This window comes from Thermoascus crustaceus (assembly GCF_041956765.1).
Source record: "Thermoascus crustaceus strain CBS 181.67 unplaced genomic scaffold VTN00scaffold_15, whole genome shotgun sequence".
NCBI lineage: Eukaryota > Fungi > Ascomycota > Eurotiomycetes > Eurotiales > Thermoascaceae > Thermoascus > Thermoascus crustaceus.
The window spans coordinates 1-24,058 of NW_027192541.1; the positions used below are offsets into that span (position 1 = coordinate 1).

Sequence of the window (24,058 nt, forward strand, 5' to 3'; positions counted from 1 at the left end):
CTTTCTGCCTAAGAAGTCCTAGGCCCGTCGTTACACTGACACATATGATGTCCCATATTCTACACTGAAACACCGCATTCATGGGCGTACTGCTCGCCTTGATACTGCAGCAAATGGTCACAGGCTTACCAATCTGGAAGAATCTTCACTAAAGCAATGGATCCTTGATATGGATGAGCGAGGCCTACCACCATCTCATGATACTGTACGCAAAATGGCAACTATATTGCTATCTGATCGCAAAGGTAATACTGCATCAATCGGTCCAAATTGGGTGACCCGGTTTATCAAGCGGCATAGTGATCTTGTATCTAACTACAATGGCAAGTATGATTATCAACAAGCTCACTGTGAGGATCCAGATATTATCAAGAATTGGTTCAATCTTGTTCAGAATACTATAGCAAAATATGGTATTCTTGTACAGGACATCTACAACTGTGATGAAACAGGCTTTCAAATGGGTGTGGCATCTACAGCAAAAGTTATCACTGGATCTCATCATCCTACAAGCCGTGTACGAGCTATACAGCCTGGGAATCGCGAATGGGTGACAGCTATTGAATCAGTCAATGCCACAGGCTGGGCCCTACCCCCTATGATCATCTTTGCTGGTAAGGTCCACCAATCTACATAGTATCAAGATCTCCTCATGACTGGACAATAGGCCTAAGTGACAATGGATGGACCAATGATTAGCTGGGTGTGACGGCGTGGCAAGAAGCTATATAAGCGAGAGCAATACGAAGCCGTTGGCTTCGTATCCTAGTCTTTTGCCGGTAGCGCAGCGGTTTGGCTCCTAGAATGCTCCCTAGGAGCCACTCCGTGACACTGGTATTGCTTTAGCTAAAAGAGGTCTTTGAGAAGCATACAGCTCTGCAGACTATAGAGAGATATTGCCTTCTAATTCTAGATGGTTATAGCAGTTATGAGGCTAAGACTTCTAAGTGGGGGCTTGTTGGGTTTATCTTGAAGACAGAAGACAAGGGGAAAAGATAAATAAGTAGGCTGTAGTTACTAGCAATGTTGCTATCCTGATTGCTATTTGAGTTGACCACAGGGTCCTAATCCCCATGGTTAAGGAGCGCTACATGATGAGTTCTGTCCAGAAATACCTATCCGCTGGATCATGACTATGGATCATAGAGGTGGATCATAGACTTGGATCGTGAGGATGGATCGTAGACGATCCAGTATGGTCATGTGACTGGATCTCCCCCTCGTGTGACGGCGCTCATGCATAGAAAAATGAGATGGATCAACTATGGTAGCTAGTCATACGAAATCAAAAGCATGAAGAAGAAAGGAATCATGGGCGTTGTGGGGTGGTTGATATAGGCAAGTAAGGCTGGCAGTATTCTCCCCGACTCCCACTGCCTACTACACCGCCACGCCGTGCCGTCACACCTCGCCAGCCTTGTCGGTAATCTCTAGGCTGCGCTGTAACACTCGCCCGCCTCCGAGCCGGAATCGACGCTCACCTTCCGTTACACCACTCGCCACTGTAGTCCACTGGATTCTCATTCTGAAAGCTGCTAGGATAGTACATTGGTCGGCTGCCTCCTCGGTCTTGCGGTCTCATGGCCTCGGCTCCATAGTGGAACCCAGGCAGTTGAGGCTGCTGGTACGGTTGGTACAGGGGTCCTTTCAGTTGCTGGCTGTACGGCTGATACAGAGGAACTCCCTGATGCTTCTGTTGCGATGGTTGAGGCTGGTTATACATTTGAGACGGGAGGGAATCGCTGTCCACGGGAGGTCTTGGTCGATGTGGGAGTATGGTTTCGTTTTCAGGCTCCTCATCGAAGACTTTAGCCAAGAAGGCCGCTGCTCGTCGACGCAAGGATGTCGGCGGGGAGGGAGGTAGGTTTTCGCCCTGTGCAGGCGGACTCCAAGCGGTTTGAGCAGCCCAGCCGGCGTTCTGAGGATAATATCCACCCTGTGTCGCGGGGGTCGGTGACTCGGTCCCTATCATCTGCTGCTCTAATGGCGACGTCTCGTTCCCTGGGTCTTGTCCCTCTTCGCTCTGACTGGGGTCTGGCTTCTCGACCGCGCCACGAAGCACATGGGCAACCGCCATATTCCCCTCGTCCACCGCCGTCTTCAGCGCTCCCAGCAGGACCGACACGCGATCAATGAGTAATTTGACGCAGTCGCCGTTTTCATTTTTAAAGGCCGTCTGCAGCGCGTTACACCCAGCCCTGTTCGCATGCATGATATCTGCGCCTCGATCCAGCAGCTGCTGTACACACTCATCGTCCCCGCACGCTGCAGCGACAATCAGCGCCGTGTCGCCATCATTGTCTGGCAGGTTGATATCCGCGCCGGCGTCGAGGAGCGCCTGCACAGACGCCCACGGCAGCATAGCGGCCGCGTTGATGAGCGGCGTGGAGTGGTCAGGCCCGCCGAAGACGTCGAGGCGCGCGTCGGCCTTGATAAGGTGCCCGAGGATCTCCTCCTCGCCCAGGCGCGCCGCAGCGATGATGGGGCAGGTAAGGGGCCCTGCGCCAAGGTCGGGGTCGGCGTGGTGGTCGAGCAGCAAAGTGACGATGTCCACCCGGCCAGCTTCGCAGGCGGCTTGGAGGGCAGTTCCTGACGGGAAGCGGTCGTTGCTGATGCAGACGTTGACGTTCGCTCCGTGGTCCAGCAGCAGCTTCACGACACCGGCATGGCCTTGAGCCGCGGCGGCTTGTAGGGCCCATCCATTCGGAGAATTGACGTCGGCGCGGGCTGACAGAAGCATATTGACGATGTTTTCAGTGCCGTCGTATGCTGCCGCCGTCAGGGCATTTCCGTACCTGCGATCAGTCAGTCAGGGCCAATGCGACACGATGCGGAAACGCAGAAACTCACTCATCTCCCGTGGCCTCGTTCGGGTCAGCGTGAAACGTTTCCAGGAGCAACTGAACCGTCGACTCCTTTTCCTTGTCCGCCGCATCGTACAAGGAGCGGTTGAGTGTCTGCTCGGAGATGTCGCCGTTCGTGTACTGCCAAATCGCTTCAAGGACTCGGTCCTGCTGCTCGATGCCGACCGCCGCGGAGTAGAAGAGCTTGTTGCAGTCAAGACCGTGGGAGTGCTGAAGAAGAACGAGAACTGTGTCCCAGTTGCGCTCGTCAGCCGCATCGTCGATTGCATTTTGGAGGCATTCGGTGCCGTGTTCGTACTGGAGTAAGGTATTTAGCACATCCGGCCTGCCCGCTACGGCAGCTGCCTCTAACGCCGTGTCATAATCCTGTGGCCGCAGCTTCTCCGCGCAAGACTCCACAAGATAATTAAACATGGCCGAATCTGACAAGAGCGCGGCCAGAGTGAGCGGAGTTGGGAGATCCTCGTCGTCGTGGGTGAGCGAAACGCCTTTCTCCACCAGGATCTTGACGGCCTCGCGATTGCCAGAGCAGATCGTGGCGTTCACGACCGGCCCGATTTCCTTGCCCATCGCGTTAGGATCGGCTCCTCGGCGAAGGAGCTTGGTCATCACTTTGATGTTGCCTTTGAAGGATGCCATGTGGAGAGGAGTTTGCTCTCCTTCCTCCCTACCGTCGTCAATCTTAGCTCCCCTGTTGAGCAGCTCTTCAACGATGTTGACCCGGCCGAAGAATGCTGCAAAATGAAGCTGGGCCTGATCAGCATAATCCTGCTAAGTGAGGAGACCGGACAGGTGCACTTACCGGTGTGTTGGCCAACGAGTCACGTTGATCTTTTTCCTTGTCGTGCCCATGCTTCATGAGCGAAGCGACGAGCTGCGTGAAGCCAATGGACGATGCCACGTGCAATGCTGTCAGCGTTGAAAGATCAAAATCCTCAAAATCTTTGGTGAGATGGTTGTACTCTGCCAGCCATCGACGTCGTAAGCCTGAGTCCGGTTTCCAGAATTCTTCCTCGAGGCTCAAGTCTTCGGCGATCTCCAAGGTCGCTTTGCTCGCATGATGGAGCCAATGTTTGACGGTATAGCCCAGGGGTTTGGTTGCCTTTGGTTCCTCCAGTTGACTGTCGACGTCCTCCTGTGGGGTCTCTTCGCTCCAGTTAGAGTCCTCATCATTGTCTTCATACTCCTCATATTCCTCTTCATCTTGCCAATCCTCCCCATGTTCTTCGCCGTTTTCCCCCTCACCGTCTTGATGTCCTTGCCCCTCTCCATCTTCGTTTTCATCCCCCTTCTCTTCATCATCCCCTTCGACACCATCATTTGCAACTTGAGGTTCCTCAGCGTCGGTTGCTCCCGTGCCGTCTCCGGTCTCCTCCTTTTTCTCTGGATCTGGTTGGCTAAGGCGCTCTGTCAGGTGCGAAAAGCACCTGAGGGCAATCATCCCGTGCTGCCACTTAGTCTCCTCATCGGAAAGGCCCAGAAGCGTTCTCGCATTGTCCTGGAGATGCCTCTTCACCACCATGTTCATAAAACTGACTGTGTATTCGGCCTTCCTGGCCCTTTTCAACGTTAGCAGTGGCTTGCACATCTCCACTGAAGCGCGAAGTTCAGTTCGGTGCTCATCACTATCGGAGAGACCGGCCAATAGAGCCAGTTCAGCATCGGTAGGATCTTCGTATACGAGGACGAGGACCCGCAGCATCTCTTTGATTTTCTCGGCAGCGTCGTCGCTGGAGTTGAAAACTTGTAGCCACGCTCGGTCCAGAAGCGCCTTCAAGTTCTGGGGCACCCCCTCCAGGACTCGGCGAACTTTCAGATCATTCTCGTTCTCGGAAAGCTCGGCGAGTTGGACGCAGGTGATGTCGATCCACTGGGTGTTCTGTGCCCTTTTTCCAATCAAGCTGCTGGCGAAGTAAGCTAGGGCTTTGTTGTACTTCTTCTCGCTACCCAGGGCAGCGACCTTCTTCTGCGCATGTCTTCGTAATTCCAGCTGCACCTGATTTTCATACCTGGGATCTTCCAGGTCGATGAGACGGACTCCGTTGAGCTTGAGAGATTCCACGATGCTGTGGGCTTCTCGGCTGCTGAACAGCCATCGGGTTGGGATTCGTTTCTTGTTGTCGTCGTTCATGCTCTCAAGCTCCCCATGAATGAGTTCCATGAGCTTGACAGTGGAATCGGCATCATCAGGGAGAGCGTGGAGATTGTTGACGACAAAGTAGACGCTGCCAACGAGGTCATCCGTGAGCATGTTCTGAAGGGTTTGCCACAGGTTTTCCACGCTCAACTTGAATTGCGGCTCTTCTTTGCCCTTCCTCTTGGCAAACTGCTTTCCGTAGGTAGCCAGCGTCTCCTGTTGGTAAATGAGCTGTCGCAACAGCGACTTGAGCACATCTTCCGCTGTACAGCAATCGGCGGAGGAGTCACAAAAGAAGTACGCCAATAGAGTAGCCGCTCGGCCGGGATTGTTTTCCTCATGTGCTCTAATCAGAGCCTCAATTTCATCGATAGCTGCGATTGAAGCGCTGGTTTTGCCTCTGCCCTCGGGGCCCCGGATCCATAAGCAGTCTTCGCGTTGTTTCTCCGACGCATCGTCCTGGAGGAGCCAACCCACAAACTCTCGTTCCTTGGTCATCCAGCAAGAGGGTGGAATGCTCTGCGCCAAGGCCCTGCGCTTCTTCTGAACTTGAACTCCTTCCAACACGTCCAAGACCCCTTTGACTAGGTCCCGATCGATATCGCGCGTAGAATTGAAGCGATTCTTGGCGATCAGAGGTGCGCTGCGAACAATCCTCTTGATAGGGTCTCGAACGAGCTGATATCGCTCATCTTTGAAACCCTCAAATTTGACCAGATCTCGATGCGTGCACGCAAGGCCCATCTGATCAACTCCCACTAGTGTGGCTGAGTCTCGACTAACAAATTCGGAGAGATTCTGATGCAAGTCAGTCACCGGGACGGGATCGCTGACACGAAGATCTGAGGGGACTCACCTTGGGGATGACCAAGTTGAAAAGGCCAGACACGGCAGGTAGGCCGGCCAATTTGGCGAAGTCGGTCGGCTGCTCCTCATAGAAACAAAAGAGTTCAATCTTCTGGCTCAGTTTGCCCACAAGGCGCATGAAATCGTTCCGCAGCTCACTGAGTCCTTCGTCTCCTGGCTTCATCAGATCCAACAGCTTCGAAGAAGTGGTCTGATCGATCTTTTCGCCTACTTGCGCAAACATGGCTGCCGTGGCAGCGACTGGGGCACCATGGAACGGGGTGCCGAAGAAAAGACAGCCGGCGATTGACTCGAACATGCACGGGAAGGCATCCCGGCGGGATTCGGCCACGCAGACTGCTTTGGCGATGACCAGGCCTCCCATGCTGTGACCGATGAAGACGATGGGCCGCCGTGGGCAATCCTCTCGCTTGATGCGGAGCCCATGGAGGAGGGTCGTGGCGAGATTGCCCAGGAATTGCTTGACCTTGAGAGGCCCCGTCCAGGCAGATTCGTAGAGATAGAGTAGCACCCGTACTCTCGGGGACTGACTGAAGTCCAAACGCAGGCCTTCTTTGTCAGAAAGCCAGTTGAACTTTGAATCCGCCGACTTCCAACTGTCCTTCGGGTGTGCTCCTAGACCGGGAACAGCCACGATGCTGAGACCTTGTCAGCAAGGGTTTGAAATGCTAGTTCTATGTGAACGTCATTTTCTGGCGGGACTCACTCAACATCAGGCTTTTCTGGGTTGTAGAGCACCTCAATGCCCTGTTGCACAATGTCGTACGTTTTCTTTGCTTTCGGAGGCATGATGGCGGGTTGCTGACGGAGGAAGGTGTACAGTGCTGGTATCAGCAACGCGACAGAGGGTTATATATGATCCTGAGCCATCGCCCGGTAATAAAAATGCGAGGCTAGGGATGAGCGTACCGAATTCGTACAAGAACATTAGCGGCCTTTTTCCGAGTCTGCAGACGCGAGTCACAGAATCATTCAGGCTGCGATCTCCTTGGGCGAATCATAATGAAGGGCGACTGCGGCTGAAGGTCCTCTAGCTTGGTCCGATTCTTCGTGCATTGTATTCCGATGAACCCCCAGTTGATGCTGATCTCGTGCGCCTGACGTGGTGATGCCCCGTTGGCCACGAGGCTTAGGATTGGCGCATGACAGAGCAAGCCCATAAGCCCTAATGACAGCCTTATCACGATACAGCTTGACGAGCGATTGGGGCCGGAACACCAGTTAGCCTGGACAGATACAGTGAAAGTCACGACAATTTTCTTCTTGGCCTCTCTGCAGGATTCGGAATACTTGTTTTTCTGTCTCCATAGGCCTGAATAGTCACTGCGACTATCATGACCACTCAACTTTGAGCAAGAGAGACTCACATCCCCACCTACATCGTCGTCTGAATAGAAACTCAAGATTCTTGAGCCAGATGAAGGCCCCTCTTCCCTTCGATACCCGCGTCCTCCGCGACACCGAGACCAACGACTTCGACGCCCTCCTCCCAGCAACGCACCGCACCGCCAGCGACCACATCGTCACCCCGCAGCCGCACGACCTGAAGGCCTTCCTATCGCGCGAGCTGCTCGTCCCGCGGCTGAACTCGATCCACGCCTGGCTCTGGGTGTGCGGACGACCCATGCCGCCGCGGCCGCTGCACCGGCAGGTGCTGATGTCGCGGAGCATCGTGGTGGCCGAGGAGATGGAGCTGCACCTGGTGTGGGAGAAGAACCGCATCTTCGTCAAGCCCGTGCCGGCGTACTTGCTCGATCCCGACTTCTGGACCGCGAATTTGCTATCAGGCGGAGGTGAAAGTGTCGCGGACAGGCAAAACGACCTGGCAGCCTGTGCGCGGGGCTTCCTCTTCTCGTACACGGCGCTGATCTCCTACGAGTCCGACTTCACCATCGCACGCCAATGCGGACTGCTGCCATCGAGCGTGACCTGGGCCGGGTGGAAGACGCTGTGCGCCCAGCTGCTGTCGAGCCACTGCTACAGCGCCGTGAATCCGCGGTATTGGTACGGCGAGCTGCGCCTGGGCCGACTCAACAAGGTGTACATCTTCCGCAAGGGCTTCATCCTCCGCGGCTACTCGAGCGTCGGAGGCTACGCCATGTACGACGACCTGTTGCGCGACAACTTCACCGCGCTGGCGGCCGCTCTGGGCTACGTCGTGATCGTGTTGACCGCGATGCAGGTTGCGCTGGCGACAGACCGGCTGCAGCCAAACAGGGCATTCCAGAACGCCAGCTTTGGCTTCAGTGTGTTCAGTATCATTGCGCCGCTCATCGCAGCCGCTGGCATTGTAGCGGGTGTGTTGTGTATGTTTGTGAGCAACTGGGCTGCCACAAAGAGGTATGAGAGTCGCAGGTTTCGGGAGATGGGCGTGGAGCCATTCGGGCAAGGTCGCAGGCAGAGTGGAGGAGGTCCACCATCTCATTGACGAACAATCCCGGGTTGATATCGCCCATCTCCGTCATTGTCATGTAGTGCAGACCGATTTCGGGTGATCAAGTATCGCCAAGTCTCTTCACCCAGTTAGAATGGCGATTTCTCGTACACACAATCTTCCAGTGAGGCAAAATAGCACAAAAAGTATATCGAGCAGCAGGGATTTTCTCCAATTACCGATTCTCAGACATGGAGATACCCCAGACCAAGCTAAAATGTGAATGCGGAGTGAGATCTTGGAGCCGCGGGGTAATTTCTCACCGCTCCGAATATAGTCTGCCCTCCAATGTCCGGAATATTTGACCGTTTTCCACCAGCCGGGTTTGGCATACAGTTTATCCGGTTTAGCCGGATGATGCTATTAGCCATGATTCTATTCGAGCGAAGCGACAATGCCTCGTCATAAACCTATTTATCCAGTCGGGCCCTGAGCGTTGGACGGCCCGGTACAGAAGCACGTAGCACGCGGGATGGACCGATAAATGTCGTATTTAATATTGCGTAGATCCCCTGGGAATACTGCAGAAAACTTTCATTTCTGGGCACATATCCAATTTTGCAGTCTTCTTGGACAGTCATGCTCTCCTTCGCTTTCTTTATAATAAGCCTGTCCTTCATATTTCAGGCCCTGTGGGCACTACCGCACAATCTTCGAGACCGAGAGGTTGACATTGCATTGGGTGGCTCTCAATGGGTCGACATTTGGACAGCTATGCCACAGCTCACGGAGCCGGCAAACCTCCCACCGGTCCCTTTCGTATGTTTTAGTCCTGTCTCCCATATCGCAACTTGCTTTCGGCTGACGTCGATCTTAGAACCAGACTGACACTGTCTTCTACAATTCGACGATTCGCCAAACTCTTCACATGTCCCTTGGTGCTGGAAAGATCCGCTTGCGTATCTCGAATGCTTTTGGCGTCGAAGATCTCCTAGTTACGGAAGTAACAGTCAGTTTGCCAGGCGGGGGAAAGGCAGGAACAAGCATCATCGAAACTGGAACTCTGAAAAAGGTCACATTCAGCGGACAACCCAGCATTCTCATTCCAAGCGGGGGCCTTGCCGTGTCGGATCCGATCGAGTTTCAGGTGAAACCTCAATCGACGCTAACAGTCAGCGTATACCTTGAGGAGGGACAGCGAGGAGGTCATATCACGTCGCACCCAGGCAGCCGTACGACGTCTTGGATGTCGTTTGGGAACTTTGTACATGCGGAGAATTTAACCGATTCCTCCGTCCAGAGTGTTGAGCATTGGTACTTCCTCAGCGCGGTAGAAGCATGGCTTCCTGCAGCTTCTAGCGGCTTCGCAATCATAGGGGACAGCATCACGGACGGCCGTGGTAGTGATACCAACGAGAATAACCGCTGGCCTGATCTCGTCCTGGCCAAAATGCAGCGTCACCCGCTCACATCTGCCATAGCAGTCCTTAACCAGGCTGCCGGCGGGAATCGAATCTTAAACGACGGTCTGGGTCCCAACGTCATCAGCCGCCTTGACCGGGACGTCCTGGCGCAGTCAGGGATCCGGTACGCGATGATCTTTGAAGGCGTGAACGATATTGGCGTCGCAGCTCCGGATGCTGCCAGCCAGACAGCCATCGGTGACCGCGTGATTGGCGCTTACGAGCAGACCGTCAGTAGGATCCACACGTTCGGTATCCCCGTGTTTGGAGCGACCATAACACCGTTCGGGACCCCGGATGGATCGACCATTGTCCAGCCGTACTCGAACTCTGAGCGAGAGAAGACCCGACAGCGCATCAACCAGTGGATCCGTGAGAGTCACGTATTTGATGCCGTCATTGATTTCGACTGGATACTGCGGGATCCCAAGGAGCCATCACAGCTCGCGTCTGAATACGACTCGGGCGACCATCTTCATCCCAACGTTGCGGGGTATCAGGCGATCGCAGACGCATTTCCGATTGATATTTTGCTCCAGTTTGCGAACGGTGTAGATAGATACTGATATCCCGAAAGCAACTGTTAAGAGTGAGAATTTGACTAGTAGTCGGTGGTGACTGACTCGGTGGAAACATCGCAGACGGACTTGCTGACGGAGACGGCGAGTCACGGGACTGCCCAACCGGGCGTGATCGGCGGTACGTGTTTCCGTCCCGAGGACCGCGCTCTCTGATTGGGCGAGCGGAACGCGGCACGTGTTCCGCCCCGAGTCCCGCTCGGCGGCCCGACCCGCCAACGGTTTTCCTCCCACCATATAATCGTCTGTTGAAAATATCCCAAAATTCATGATTCCGCCGGAGCGGATGGCTAGACTGGGGGAAATCCCCCCAGTCAGCTATATCTGGCACGTTCTGTGATCAGGAGGAGGTACAGGACATCTATGCTTCTTCATTGTCAGACCACATATTAATCACGTGTTGTACAACCTCTCTCTTTTCGCAGGGCCTATCCTGCTGCTTTCAACTCCTTCCTTACGAGAAGTAGCCTCTTCGAGCAGTACAGAGTGCACATGTGCACTGTGTAGATCATATCCACGTCCTCGGGCTCTGGGGATTCCCACAGAAGCCGGACCGACTCCACATCTGGCGGATCATTGCCATGCTAGCTGAATCGAGCTTACAAGACTTGACCGTTATGTTAGTTAACTATTGGGTGCATTGTGATTAATAATCATACCGGATAACGACGTGTGGATGTGCACAGAAGACGGTGATCGGTGACGAGTCACAGCTTTCCGGTCCCTCGCCAGCAGAAGGGAAGGAGACTCCTGTCCGACTCACCCTATGGAATTGCTCTGCTCTTGGTATTATCTGGTTAACAATGCTGTCTCTGATGCAATTGACAACAGAAAAGAGGTGGCAAGAGCGGATCACCACGCTTCAGGACGATAGGCAGACAGCGGATAAGGAAAAACAAGCCGATCCAACGGAAACGTGGAGTGATATTTTAACTCGGGGGAGTTAGTCAACGAGCTACTCCTGGCACTAAGCAACCACCGGCGTTGTCTTAACGCCTAAGACGCAGCCGAGACCCACCTATCTTCAGTGACAACTGGCTGCCTTTCGGCCCAGGCGTATCGTCTTTTCCTGCCCGTGCAGTCGGTATAAGTAGGCCCTGGACCCTCAGCCCCCGCATGTTCTACGGGGATACCCGACACCCTGGAACGACGGTACATTCAGCATTCCTAGTCGCGTTGTGAAGGGCCAACTTCCAGTGTATCATGGCGGAAGAACGCGCGGGGTCAACCGCCCCAGAAAGTGCCCCTGCGGCACCTGCGGCCCCAGCTGCTCCTGTTGCTCCTGCTGCTCCTGCTGAGCAAGGGCCTCTTCAGGTACGGTTATGTTGTCTTCGTATCTCTTATCGAAGTTGACCGGAGTTCCATACTTTGAACGGGATTGCTGACGTCGCAGCAGGCCGACACCACGGATTCGGCCAGTGAGGGCTACTATAGCGACGCGGATTCTGATCTGACCTCTCTTGCCTCAAGCGTGACGAATTACGTCTACGAGAATGGCCGAAGATATCACGCCTACCGTGCGGTAAGCTTTCACGTTGGCCTCGACATGCATTGCTTACATAGATGCTGTCCTGTCGTTTATCAACATGTCTGACGGTAGATCAGGGAAAATATGTGTAAGTGTCTTGGTTAATGCTATTTCTACGCGTAAGTTGGCGCCCTGACATTATTGAAGGCTTCCCAATGATGAAACCGAGAAGGACCGTCTTGACCTGGTAAGTGCTGATCCAATTCGTCCATCTGAGTATTCCACGTTGTTGAACAGTTGCTGAGCGGGCTTTAGGTGCACCACCTGTAAGTCATCTTATACCAGCGGGTTTAACTACGCGCAATCAAAACCTAATTGCTTCTACGTCGTTCCATTTAGGTTCACGTTGGTGTTGAGAGGAGCCCTGCACCTGGCGCCGATCAAGAATCCCCAGACAGTCCTGGACATGGGTACGGGGACCGGAATATGGGCTCTTGACATGTACGTGGCGATATCGCACATATCCATGTTAATCACATGATTCTAACGGCGTTAACCAGGGCCGAGTGCGTGGTTGTCCCTAGTTAACTGAAGCCGGCATTTATCTCATACTCCAAGCAGCCTCTATCCATCTGCGACGGTTATCGGAAACGATCTCAGCCCGATCCAGCCCCAGTTCATTGCTCAGAACACGCAGTTTGTGGTGGAAGATTTCGAGGAAGAATGGGCTTATCCTGAGAATAAGTTTGACTATATCCATGGTCGGACATTGCTAGGGTAAGAATGCAGAGTCAATGCATCATGTCAGGCTTACCTGGTTTGCTGATCTGCTGTGAACAGTGCTGTTAAAGACTGGCCGGATCTGTTCGCGCAAGCATACAAGTATCACCCCGTCCCCGACGCCCATACATAGACCGGATCTGTGTTAACATGATGTTAGGCATTTGAAGCCCGGCGGCTACCTCGAGATGCAGGAAGGTATAGTTCCTCCTTGACGCTGCTGACCTCGTCAAAACAGAATCCGCTGATCGCATCCAACAGGAGCCGTGTGGGCGTGGAGTGACGATGGGAGTCTGAAAGACGATTCTCCCATCATGACCTTGTACGAGCCCCCTTACGTATCGAAACAAACTCTCAAGGCTAGCTGTTAACGATGACTTTATAGCCTCAGCCTTCTTGGCAGCGAGAGCGAAAAGATGGGCCGGCCTATGAACGTCATTGATAAACTCGAGACGTGGATGAAAGAGGCAGGCTTCGTCGACGTTGAACTGAAAGTCTTCAAGGTTCGCACCCTATCCGGAGCATGATCCCCGTCCATCCCTTTCCATCTTCGTGTACCCTAGGTGGATGGAGCGCCTGTTAACTGGTGGAATAACAACAGGTGCCATGGAGCCCGTGGCCCAAAGACCGGCATCTGAAGGAAGTCGGAAAATTCCAATTCGCCAACATGATGCAGTCCATTGATTCCTATGGGCTGGCGCTCCTCACGCGCAGTGCGGGGTACAGCGAGCAGGAGGCGAAGATCTTCCTCGCCGTTGTCAGGAACCAAATCCGCTCCAAGGCTCTGCATTGCTACAACAAAATGTACGTCTGTACTTTTTTTCGCGTGACAGCGTAGGATATTGCTGGAACATTAGCTAACGACGACAGATACTGCGTCTACGGCCGAAAGCCTGAGAAGCCCACGGAATCTGAGAAGGAATAGGGGATGGTGGTGACTCCGTTAGATGCAACATGTGGACGATTGATCTTACCATGCTGCTGTTAAGTTCAAGAGCCAGCTTTTTGGTGTAGGCGAATATGTGCGAGTAGTCACTGAACAGAGCAATCCCCATTTAAGCCATTATCTTATATCATAGTAGATCCCTCACGTCCTTAGCAGTGTTAATGTCAGATCAACAATTGCTCATGTACAAAGTCATCATTGCAGTGTCCTCCGCATTCTTCAACTGTAGCCACCTGCATGAGATATATATATAATATATTGCTAGTGTACTTGCGACGGCAGAACTTGGCACTTCAACGCCTGGCAAGACCACGCCATAGGACCGAAAGTCACCATCCGTCTGTCTTTTTATCTATTACTTATCGAGATAAAACCACCACACTCGAGTAAAATCGTTGCTCTTCCTTTCTCTTGCCAAGGCGCTGTGATGGCTCGGTGCCGACGGTGTGAGTCAAGACGAGGTGTGAGCGTTGTTTAGTGAACATGTCCAGGGACTCTATCAACCCCTAGGTCAGCATCAGATTATGGCGGTAGAGTCAGGATTACCAGTACGTGCGTGCATACGTACTCCACAGTGCTTCCATATATATCCTGTCAACATGAGCAATATAAGGGGTAGGACATGCCAAGCTCGCAACTTTCTGGACGTTACATGGGTCGCGAGATAAGAGATAGGAAGTGCAGGACTCTATTCCCACTCTGGGGATGCCCCCTTGCACGCTTAGTTATCTGCGACTAGACCTGGTGTATCTTGAGATGCACGTCGCCCATGGTGATCACCGCGCGCGGGACGATAGTACTTCGAGGTAACCGCCTCTTCCTGACCACAAGGTTTAGGTCCGTGTTCTTCCACCAGAGCTGTCCCACGATGCTGACCACGCATGATCGGATTTGTACGACCGGGTGTCACCAGGATCAGCGCTGTCTCCGTGTTTATGGCCACCCCTCGCAGCTCGCACGTCCAAGCGCCCAATGACTATCGGCCCCGGCCGTGCTGGAATGCGGAGAGAACGCGGGCGCGAACGGTGCAGATGTAACCAGCCAATGCCCATGTACCGCTGTTATCGCTGCCCTCTGCGCAGGGCCCCCGATAGGATGTGAGATCTGATACCGGTCGGATGGGAGGAGGCATACATATGTGGCCTTGCGGCTCCACCGCTCGTGCAGTACTCCGCCGAGGAGCTGACCAAAACCGCTTCTGCTCATCGATATATGTCTGAACGAAGAGATATGGCCGGAGATCAACGGTCTGATGCAGGCACCGCGAAGGATGTTGGGTCCGCTGCCAGCGACCGCGACTTGGCCAGGATGGAAAGCCAGGTCAAGGCCGTCGGAGAGACTCAGGACACCGCGCGTGTACTCGACCACCAGGCGGAGCGGGCGCTCTGCCGCAAGTTCGATTACCGTCTACTTCCTATCCTGGCTGTTATGTGTAAGCTGTGGTTCTCTACCAGTGGGATCATGGTATGATTACTGAGATTGTCTGTTATCAGATCTCTTCAATGCGCTCGATAAGGGCAATATCGGAAACGCGCAGACGGATGGGCTCAGCGAAGGTCAGTAGGAGTAGATGACTATATCTGTCTTGAAGTTCAGCTTACTGACGGCGTGATATCGACTATACAGACTTGAACTTCAAGAAGAACCAGTACAATCTGCTCCTGTCGATCTTCTTCGTGCCGTACGTTGTCTTCGCGCCCCCGATTGCCATGTTAGGGAAGCGTTTCAGCCCTGCTCGAGTACTTCCCATCCTCATGTTCTGCTTCGGGTCGTTCACCCTTCTGTCGGCGTCGGCGACAAACTTCAGCGGTCTGTTTGCCCTGCGCTGGTTCCTGGGCATGTCCGAGTCCGCGTTCTTCCCCCTGGTCATCTACTATCAGACCACCTTCTACCGCCGTGGGGAGCTTGCGCGACGCCTGGCCATCTTTTACGCGGCGTCCAATATCGCGAACGCGTTTTCGGGCCTACTCGCGTTTGGCGTCTTCCATATCAAGAACACCAGTCTCCCGGGCTGGCGGTATCTCTTCCTGATCGAAGGCACCTGCACGGTGCTCTTCTCCATCTTTGCATATTGGTACCTCCCGCGCAGCGCGGCGGAGGCACGATTCCTCAACGAGGAGGAGAAGGCGCTGGCATTCCACCGGATCCAGGTTGACTCGAGCTCCGTAGTCAACGAAAAGTTCCGGCTGTGCGAGGCACTGTCCATTCTCAAGCACCCGACGACCTATGTCTTCTTGGGAATCGAGACCTGTCTCGGAGTGCCATTGCAGGGTGTCTCGCTATTCATGCCGCAGATCGTAGCGCGACTGGGCTATTCAACCGTCAAAACGAACCTCTACACCGTAGCTCCCAACGTCACCGGGGCAGTAATGCTGCTCGCACTGGCCTTCTCCTCGGACGCGGTCCGACTAAGATCCCCATTCATCGTTCTAGGCTTCCTCTTCACCTTCGCAGGCTTCATGATCTACGCCTCGATCGACGATGTCCAGGCGCAGATCCAGCTAGCGTACTATGCGACCTTCATGATGACCTGGGGCACATCCGCACCGTCGGTCCTACTAAGCACATGGTACAACAACAACGTCGCGCACGAAGGGCGTCGGGTACTGCTGACGAGTATCGGCGTGCCACTGGCTAACCTGATGGGTCTGGTGAGCAGCAACGTGTTCCGGGCGCAGGACAAGCCCAAGTACATGCCGGCGCTGGTGACCGTCGCGGCGTTCGGGGCGTCGGGGGCGCTGCTGGCGGGTCTTCTGGGCAGCTATATGTGGTTTGACAACAAGCGGAGGGATCGGAAGGCCGGTGTCAAGGTCGACGCTAGGGATGTGCCGACAGAGAGACTGAGAGATGGGCCTGCGACGTCGGAGTTCCGGTGGTTCTTGTAGCTCTTCCTCGGAAGACAGTCATCTGAGCGTTTGGGAGGCACTTATGAAGACTCTAATCTGCACGTACAGTGCATAATAGACCTCTCATGCCCGTATTTAACGTGCTTGATGAAGCCAAGACCAACGGACGCAGGTATCTAACCTATTATTATAGCGTGCAGAACCTTACTGATCAGAGCTATGAAATCTAGAAAAGGATTGCGTTCTGTAGCAATGAGGCTCTTTTAGTGTAGTCAGCTTGATTTATGTATATGCATCTTCCACAACATAAGATCAGCGTCGAACCATTTTCCTGCATTGCGAGAAAAAGGACTACTCTGCATTCCGCGTACTCTATCTGGTCATGAGCCATACACGTCCTGGCAGTGCTGGTGTTGGGGTTGCAATGGTGGCGTACGTCGGATATATATATTTTCTCGCGCTCATATCGAGTCCTGCAGATTTCAGAAAATCTAGTCTGATTCACAAGCTACACGTGGCTATAAACTTGCGCAGAAGGCATTGAAACAACAGCTAAAGGCTCATTTACTGGCTGATGCCTTCACTATTCGACTGTGTCATGGTGAAAGGTAGTGAGCGAATCACCGAGTAGCTCTGTCAGCTTCCCCACGACTTTTCCTCCGCGTCCCCCGCGTTCCCCATCGACCTCGGGTATGGGGTCTGGCCTGCTCGGCTCCGCTGGCGAGATCACTGCCGGAATGACCCTATTTCAAGCCTTCTGGCTGGGCATACCACTCGTCCATGACGCTGGTATCACAGGTATCCCCCTGTCTTCTTCGTTGTCCGGTCTTATACTAACGCGTCGCTACAGGAATAGCAGACTGCCGTTGGGGCAGCTACAAGAGTAGCCAGATGGACCGGCGCTTCAACGGCTCTTCTGTTATACTATGCTCCAAGCCAATATCGGAGAAAAAGCAAGTCTATTCGCATCTCCAGCCACTGGACAGAGTACCTCTAGTATTACTGCGTACCCCCCCCTCCCCGGCGACCGCTCCGCTGGCAGCCAGCAGCTCACGGATTTCGCCCACCGGTCGACGACGTGGCTTGAGCTAGTCGGCGCGTTTGTCCAAAGTTTACAAGACTTGTCATCGCACAGCAGTGCGATGGCTTCGAACCCCGGACTTTACACCGATCTTGGCATATCCTCACCCTGTTTTCTGGGGAAGGGAGCTGGGGTACTGCATGTATAAAGATGCTGGAGGAGTATTATGTTGCTTCCATTCTGTTTCTGTCTGGAGATTAATTTATTCTTATATCTCTTGCATCCGGCATCCAAGTTTAGCCTCGGCCGCATGACCTGGTATTGAATATTTTGTCCTAATATACTCCCAGCACGTCTACATCTAGAGCAGCCAGGATGTCATCTCCAGAGACTGATTCGGAGAAGGCGGATGCCGTTGTGCATGCAGAGACTACCTCTACTGCAGAGAAAAATCCCGATGACCTCGAGGAGAAGCTGCGCACTCACGTCCGTGACCCCAATATCCACTTCTTCCGTCAGCTCGATCCTCCCGTCACCCCGGAAGAGGAGCGCAGGGTGCGGTGGAAGATCGACCGCCGCCTGCCCCAGTTCCTGTTCCTGGTTTACGTCGTGACCTGGCTGGACCGGTCCAACCTGGGCAACGCTGCACTGATGGGTATCAAGGATGCCATCGGCCTCGACTCGGCCAAGTACAGCTTGGCTATCTCCATCTTCTTCGCGGGCACGTGTATTGGGGAGCTGGGTAACAACCTGGGTATGCGATTCGTACGGCCGAGCGTCTGGGTCGCGTCAGCAATGCTCATCTGGGGCGTCATCGCGACGCTGATGGCGGTCGCCAACAACGCAGCTGGCATAACCGCGATGCGATTCTTCCTGGGTATCTTCGAGGCCGCTGTCATTTGCGGAGCGCCGTATATCCTGACCTTCTGGTATCCGCGAGAGGAATGGGGGCGGCGGATTGCCATCTATCTGTCCGCGACGGCTTTTGCAGGAGCATTCGGGGGATGGATTGTAAGTCATCCATGCATACATATTCATATGCTTTGCGAGGATTGACGTATGTTGCTTATGCAGGCCTTCGGCATCGCACACATCAAAAGCAAGCTCGAGAATTGGCGGCTTCTCTTCATAATCGAAGGCGGCCTCACCCTCGTCATCGCCATCGCCTGCTTCTACGTGCTGCCAGACCGTCCGCACAACACAAGATGGCTCAAGCCCCGAGAACGTGAGGTTGCTGAATGGCGAATGTTGCGCGACGGGAACAAGACGCATGGGAAGTTCAGCTGGCGTGCGCTGGGGTGGAGTCTGTTGGACTGGCGGATGATCATCAACATTATCATCTACCTAACCCAGGTCATCTCAACCTATACGCTCTCAACGTTCACGCCAATCATTGTCAACTCGTTCGGGTATGGCGACATCAAGTCGCAGCTCATGGTTGCGCCGCCGTTCTGTGTAGCTTTTGTCTTGGTAAGCAGAATCCGTCATCTGTTCCTCCGTAGTGAGGATACGGTACGTATACACAGTAGTTGTACCGGTGGGCTAACATTCATATAGACCTTTGCGGTCGCCCAGATCTCTGATCGCTTACGCCTCCGTGCCGCTGTCTTCGTCGTCCTCTCGACCATCGCTGCCGCAGGCTACCTGATGCTGGCCCTGCTCGACGAGTCCCATCGGAACGCTCGCTACGGGGCTCTTTTTCTCATCCACCCAGGTGTTCTTTCAGCGATCACTGTCGCTCTCGGGAACGTCACTGATAACTGTTGTGGTGATATCAAGAAGGTATTCATACGCCTACCCCGGGTTTCTTTTCTTCCATCCGAAACTAATCACATCTCGTCTGATGCAGGCCTGTGCAATCGGCCTCTACCAAGCCTTCGGTGCTACCATGGGCGTCGCAACAGGCTACCTCCTCCCAGACGCCGACGCCCCGCTGTACAGGACCGGCTTCTGGACACTGTTTGGGGTGACCGTGCTGGGTACAATGCTCGCGCTGTTCATATCCCTGGAGATGCACGCGGAGAACAAGCGGCGGGACAGGAAGTTCGGGAAGCCCCGGGAGGGGGAGATTTATGACTTCTCGGAGGCGGGGGAGAAACATCCATATTGGCGCTTTACACCATGACAGGCATGCAGTGTGTATAGTCATTAATATTGCAGGTTCTCGAAATCGGATGCTGCATCCCAGGTTGTAAGCATCTCAGTATATATAAACTGTATCACCTGAGGAAAGGCAAACAAAAAGCTACACAAATTAACTTTTACAAATTACCCCTAGTACTTGAACTAGGTATCTCGACAGACTGTATTCACTTCTGTAACAGGTCTACATCTAACAAAGAAAGGCAGTGAAACAAGTGATGGAGCAGAACTAACTGGAAATTTTGTTCCTTTCCAACCTGAAGGTAACATGCGCTGTTGCTTGGAAGATATAAGTCCATAATGACGTATGCGGGCTGGCTGCGCAAGGGCTTGCGCTGGAGAATTAGGTTTGCAGAGACACGAACACCCTTTAATAAAAGACTGACTCCACGCCTAAGGCTTTGCAACTGAAAGCAAGCCATGTTTCTGTCTTTAATTATCTACACAGGTCGTGGTCTTTTAACATCCACCGATGTAGGGTAGTCTGATTATGGATACGATCTACTATACGAGGCCAAAAGGGCAAACCGGATCTTCCGAAGAAGATATCCTGAATGAGCCGGACTGGACGAAAGTCCACAGTCACCGTGTCGGTTTCCGTGATCGTGACGACCGGTTTCCGGGGTTGACGCATGATGGGGACGAGTGGAAATATGAATTGGGGAAGGAGGCCAAGGAGAAGCAGGAGGAATTGCGCGAGAAAGTCATCAGAGGGGAGCTCCTTACAGTTCGCGATTTCATGACAATGCAGGAGGTAAGAGGGACAGGTTTCCCGTCTGTTTCAATACCTTGACAAAAATTGTGCGACCGGGACCAACAGTTGCAAAATAGGATCTCCATCTACGGCGACCAGAGGCACATCCGAAAGGCTGGCGATATGTTCTGCGCTCCACGGAAAATTCAATCAAGGTCGAACAGGCGTGGCCGCTGAACGTCAAAAGCAAGCAGCAGGAACAGAAGCAGCAGAGCACAGAAACAGGCACAGGTAGCTCGTCAAGCAAGCCCCAAGAGGAGCAGAAAGGGAGCGCTGGGAATAGCCCAGATAATAAGGGCTATACAGCAGAACAATTGCAATTCATGCAGAGTCTGCAGCAGGAAGCGGAACATGTGCGGTATTTGAAGAACAACGACGGCGAAGGAATATCTCCAGCAATCTCAGAGGACTTTCCGACAAAAATTGATGAAGCTGATCAATTCACGCCGGACAACTGGGTCCCTCGTACATGCCATCTCGTTCGCGTGACCGGAAAGCATCCTTTGAATGGCGAAGCCAATCTTACGGAGTTATACGACGCAGGGCTCATAACCCCAAACAGGCTACACTTTGTCCGTAACCATGGCGCGGTTCCTCATCTGCTTTGGGAAACCCATAAGCTTGAGGTCACAGCCGGCAGGTCATTGGCGCTGTTGATGGACGAATTGACGGACCAGTTTCGGAGCATCAACATTCCCATATTCCTCGCCTGCGACGGCAATAGAAGGAAAGAACTCAACATGATCAAGAGATCGAAGGGATTCAATTACGGTCCCGCGGCCGTCGGTTGCGCGTACTGGAAAGGAGTTCTCCTGCGGGACGTCTTACTGGCTGCCGACGTCTCGGATATCGTTGACAGCCGTCCCTATACACGCCTGTGGGTCAATTTCGAGGGATCAGATCAACTAAGTGAAGGGAAATATGCTACAAGCATCCCCCTAGAGTATGCCATGGACCCAAACAACGATGTTATGCTAGCGTACGAGATGAACAACACGCCCTTACCGCCGGATCATGGTTACCCCCTACGAGTTATGATTCCTGGCTACATTGGAGGACGATGTGTCAAATGGCTGGCCAAAATCTGGATCTCGGATAGAGAAAACGACAGTTACTACCACATTTACGATAACAGGGTCCTGCCTAGCTTCGTTGTTGACCAGAATTCGGAAATGGCTAAGATCATGTTCAATCACCCAAGTACCTCTTGCAACGAGCAAAATCTTAATTCCGTCATAGTGAAGCCAGAGCAAGGCGAAACGATAGACCTCAGGGACATTAAGAGAGGGAAGTCCTATAGGATAGAGGGTTTCGCATACAATGGAGGCGGGAACGAAGTCCAGAGAGTTGAGGTCAGTCTGGACGGAGGGCAAACTTGGCTTTACTGCACTCGCGTGGTAAGGACAGCACCAAGAGATCGATCGCTTGAACTCTGCTTTTTCTCTCTCTACCTTTATGTATTTACTAGAGTCTTGTACGCAGCAGCATATCCCCGGCTAAAACTGCAAAAATTAGTTTCCCGAAACGCCTATTCGACACGGCAAGAAATTCTGGACTTGGCTGAACTGGCATGTCGATGTCGAAACCATCCGTCTACTACGCGCAGAAAGCATTATTGTGCGTTGTCATGATGTTTCTAAGAATACTCAACCGGAAAAGGCAAATTGGAATATCACAGGGTGTGTGGACCTTGAGTGACATTGCCTCTTACTGACTATTGGAAGCATGATGAACAACTGCTGGTACGTTGTGAAACCTGAAACCGTTGAGGATCCTCAAAGTGGTACCTCACTCCTATTATTCCGTCATCCCTGCGAGCAGGGAACTGGTGAGAATGGGTGGATGAAGCCGTCGATCGAAGATAAAATCGAAGATATTCGGCGTCAGGCGTCCGCTCCACGGGAACAATTCACCCGCGAAGAGATAGAGAAACATCGCACCGAACAGGATTGCTGGATAGTCGTGAACGGACGAGTCTACGATGCAACTAGAGTCCTGAGCTGGCATCCGGGCGGCATGGCACCGATTATGGCTCATGCTGGCAAGGTACACGCCGACACTACGGAGGAATATGAGAGCATACATGACGATTTTGCGCACGAAAAACTGAATGGTAAGCGGATACTTTCACCTTTTGTCTACAAGGGTTGCATGTCCTTGCGTCTTTCGATTAACCATGCGGACCAGAATGCCTCTTGGGGACAGTGACCAAAAAGGCCATGGATTTTATAACGAAGCAGGTTGAAGACGCCGCGAAGCCTCAATTGCAGAAGCGTGATCCTGAGGTGGTATTGGAACGTCAGAAGTAAGATTGAAACTTTTAAATACAATACTTATCGCTGGGTGTATGTCTACGTTGCTAATGAAACCGGCCTGCTCTAGATGGACACAAGTCCGACTTCTTAGAAAGAAAACGATATCGGAAGACACGCATCTCTACACATTCTCTCTTCCCTCCCCGGCTAAGCGCCTGGGGTTAGAGACAGGCCAGCATATCCAAGTAGGTTTTCATTTCTCGGACAGGCTTGTAATCCGCCCATACACTCCTGTCCGTCCGGTGCTTGAGAAAGAAGAAGACGGGACCTTCGATCTTGCAGTTAAGACGTACTACCCAGACAACAACCAACCAGGCGGTACACTAGGCAACATCCTCGACTGTCTCCGCGAGGGCGAAGAGGTCGAAATCAAGGGCCCATCCGGTGAGATCCGATACCGCGGCAATGGTCGCTTCGCGATCCGTGACAAGACATACACCTTCGACAACATCACCCTGATCATAGGCGGCTCGGGCATCACGCCCGGCTACCAGCTGATCGCGAAAATCCTCCGCTCGGAGCAGCCGTACGACGAGACGAAGATCAAAGTGATCGACGCGAACAAGTCCGAAGACGACATCCTCATGCGCTCCGAGCTCGACGGCTTCTCGCGCGACCACAGTGACCAATTCCAGATCGCCCATGTGCTTTCCAGTCCTGGGGATGGGTGGCAGGGAGAGCGTGGCCGTGTGAACAAGAGCATCATCCAGAAATATTCATTCCCGCCGCACGAGAGGAATGTGAGCCTGCTGTGTGGGACTCCTGCGATGATTCAGAAGGTCGTACTTCCGGCGCTGAAAGAGTGGGGGTATGAAGAGGATAGAAACCTGTTTGGGTTTTAAATAGCATGTATAAAGTAATTGTTCACTTTATTCATTTCTATAAAGACTTCATGGAGATAAGTAAGAATGACTAAGCTAGTTAACTAACTAACTAGTGATTCTGTCTATCGGCCTCATGCCCTGCTGAATTGGGATTAGCGCCTTCTAACCGCACAATTCGATAATCAAGTAGGGTGGAAACTCATACAGTTTCCACCACCCCACAACTAATAGCGAATATACAATTGGTTCTTATGAGCAGACACTCCAAGAGATTCTAACTTAACTAACTAACTAGTTAACTTAGTTACATACAGGTCCACAGGCTGAAGCTTATAAAGATTTAACCAAGCTTTCACTTGTATTTGAAAAAAAAAGCATCGAATAACTTCTCCATCTGTTTAACACCAGGTAAGATCAGTATGCTTCTTTAAGAAGCCTGTTGTGTCGCCCTGAAAGAGTTCATGTACACATCCTAGCCTGCATGGAGCTGCGCAATTTCAAGGCCCTTATACTTTCAACCTCTCCCCAACTCAGCTCATACTTCGAACCACTGGAGACTGACGTTTCTGACAAGTTGCCTCCTTGGTCTTTTATCACCGCTTCCTTGTTTCCCTCTCCACTGCTCGTCAACAATGGATCAATAGTGTCCTGTCCTCCATAGTTTAACGAATCAGACGGC

General features: G+C 52.9%; 7 protein-coding genes across 7 annotated transcripts; 6 read left to right on the forward strand and 1 right to left on the reverse strand.

Moving 5' to 3' along the window:
• Positions 1 to 1,477: 1,477 nt before the first annotated feature.
• Positions 1,478 to 6,657, reverse strand: VTN00DRAFT_3387 (uncharacterized protein; the record flags this gene model as incomplete). Its single annotated transcript, XM_069429698.1, has 5 exons — positions 1,478 to 2,795; positions 2,851 to 3,611; positions 3,667 to 5,799; positions 5,858 to 6,506; positions 6,575 to 6,657. 5 exons carry the CDS (start codon positions 6,655 to 6,657, stop codon positions 1,478 to 1,480), a joined length of 4,944 nt encoding a protein of 1,647 aa, XP_069282768.1.
• Positions 6,658 to 7,285: 628 nt separating this feature from the next.
• VTN00DRAFT_3388 (uncharacterized protein) lies at positions 7,286 to 8,296 on the forward strand (the record flags this gene model as incomplete). Its single annotated transcript, XM_069429699.1, has 1 exon — positions 7,286 to 8,296. The coding sequence occupies one exon, from the start codon at positions 7,286 to 7,288 to the stop codon at positions 8,294 to 8,296; it is 1,011 nt and encodes a 336-aa protein (XP_069282769.1).
• A 720-nt stretch (positions 8,297 to 9,016) lies between these two features.
• Positions 9,017 to 10,271, forward strand: VTN00DRAFT_3389 (uncharacterized protein; the record flags this gene model as incomplete). The annotated part of the gene is made up of 2 exons (XM_069429700.1): positions 9,017 to 9,061; positions 9,120 to 10,271. 2 exons carry the CDS (start codon positions 9,017 to 9,019, stop codon positions 10,269 to 10,271), a joined length of 1,197 nt encoding a protein of 398 aa, XP_069282770.1.
• Positions 10,272 to 11,486: 1,215 nt separating this feature from the next.
• On the forward strand, positions 11,487 to 13,456 carry VTN00DRAFT_3390 (uncharacterized protein; the record flags this gene model as incomplete). The annotated part of the gene is made up of 14 exons (XM_069429702.1): positions 11,487 to 11,597; positions 11,680 to 11,805; positions 11,889 to 11,899; positions 11,959 to 11,998; positions 12,067 to 12,077; positions 12,151 to 12,252; positions 12,312 to 12,317; positions 12,373 to 12,528; positions 12,592 to 12,633; positions 12,692 to 12,729; positions 12,793 to 12,853; positions 12,917 to 13,034; positions 13,133 to 13,335; positions 13,402 to 13,456. 14 exons carry the CDS (start codon positions 11,487 to 11,489, stop codon positions 13,454 to 13,456), a joined length of 1,080 nt encoding a protein of 359 aa, XP_069282771.1.
• Positions 13,457 to 14,707: 1,251 nt separating this feature from the next.
• VTN00DRAFT_3391 (uncharacterized protein) lies at positions 14,708 to 16,362 on the forward strand (the record flags this gene model as incomplete). Its single annotated transcript, XM_069429703.1, has 3 exons — positions 14,708 to 14,909; positions 14,971 to 15,033; positions 15,104 to 16,362. 3 exons carry the CDS (start codon positions 14,708 to 14,710, stop codon positions 16,360 to 16,362), a joined length of 1,524 nt encoding a protein of 507 aa, XP_069282772.1.
• Positions 16,363 to 17,719: 1,357 nt separating this feature from the next.
• VTN00DRAFT_3392 (uncharacterized protein) lies at positions 17,720 to 19,469 on the forward strand (the record flags this gene model as incomplete). Its single annotated transcript, XM_069429704.1, has 4 exons — positions 17,720 to 18,355; positions 18,419 to 18,814; positions 18,902 to 19,126; positions 19,194 to 19,469. 4 exons carry the CDS (start codon positions 17,720 to 17,722, stop codon positions 19,467 to 19,469), a joined length of 1,533 nt encoding a protein of 510 aa, XP_069282773.1.
• Positions 19,470 to 19,976: 507 nt separating this feature from the next.
• Positions 19,977 to 23,397, forward strand: VTN00DRAFT_3393 (uncharacterized protein; the record flags this gene model as incomplete). The annotated part of the gene is made up of 6 exons (XM_069429705.1): positions 19,977 to 20,240; positions 20,318 to 21,592; positions 21,756 to 21,919; positions 21,965 to 22,353; positions 22,428 to 22,545; positions 22,623 to 23,397. 6 exons carry the CDS (start codon positions 19,977 to 19,979, stop codon positions 23,395 to 23,397), a joined length of 2,985 nt encoding a protein of 994 aa, XP_069282774.1.
• Between the last annotated feature and the right edge of the window lie 661 nt (positions 23,398 to 24,058).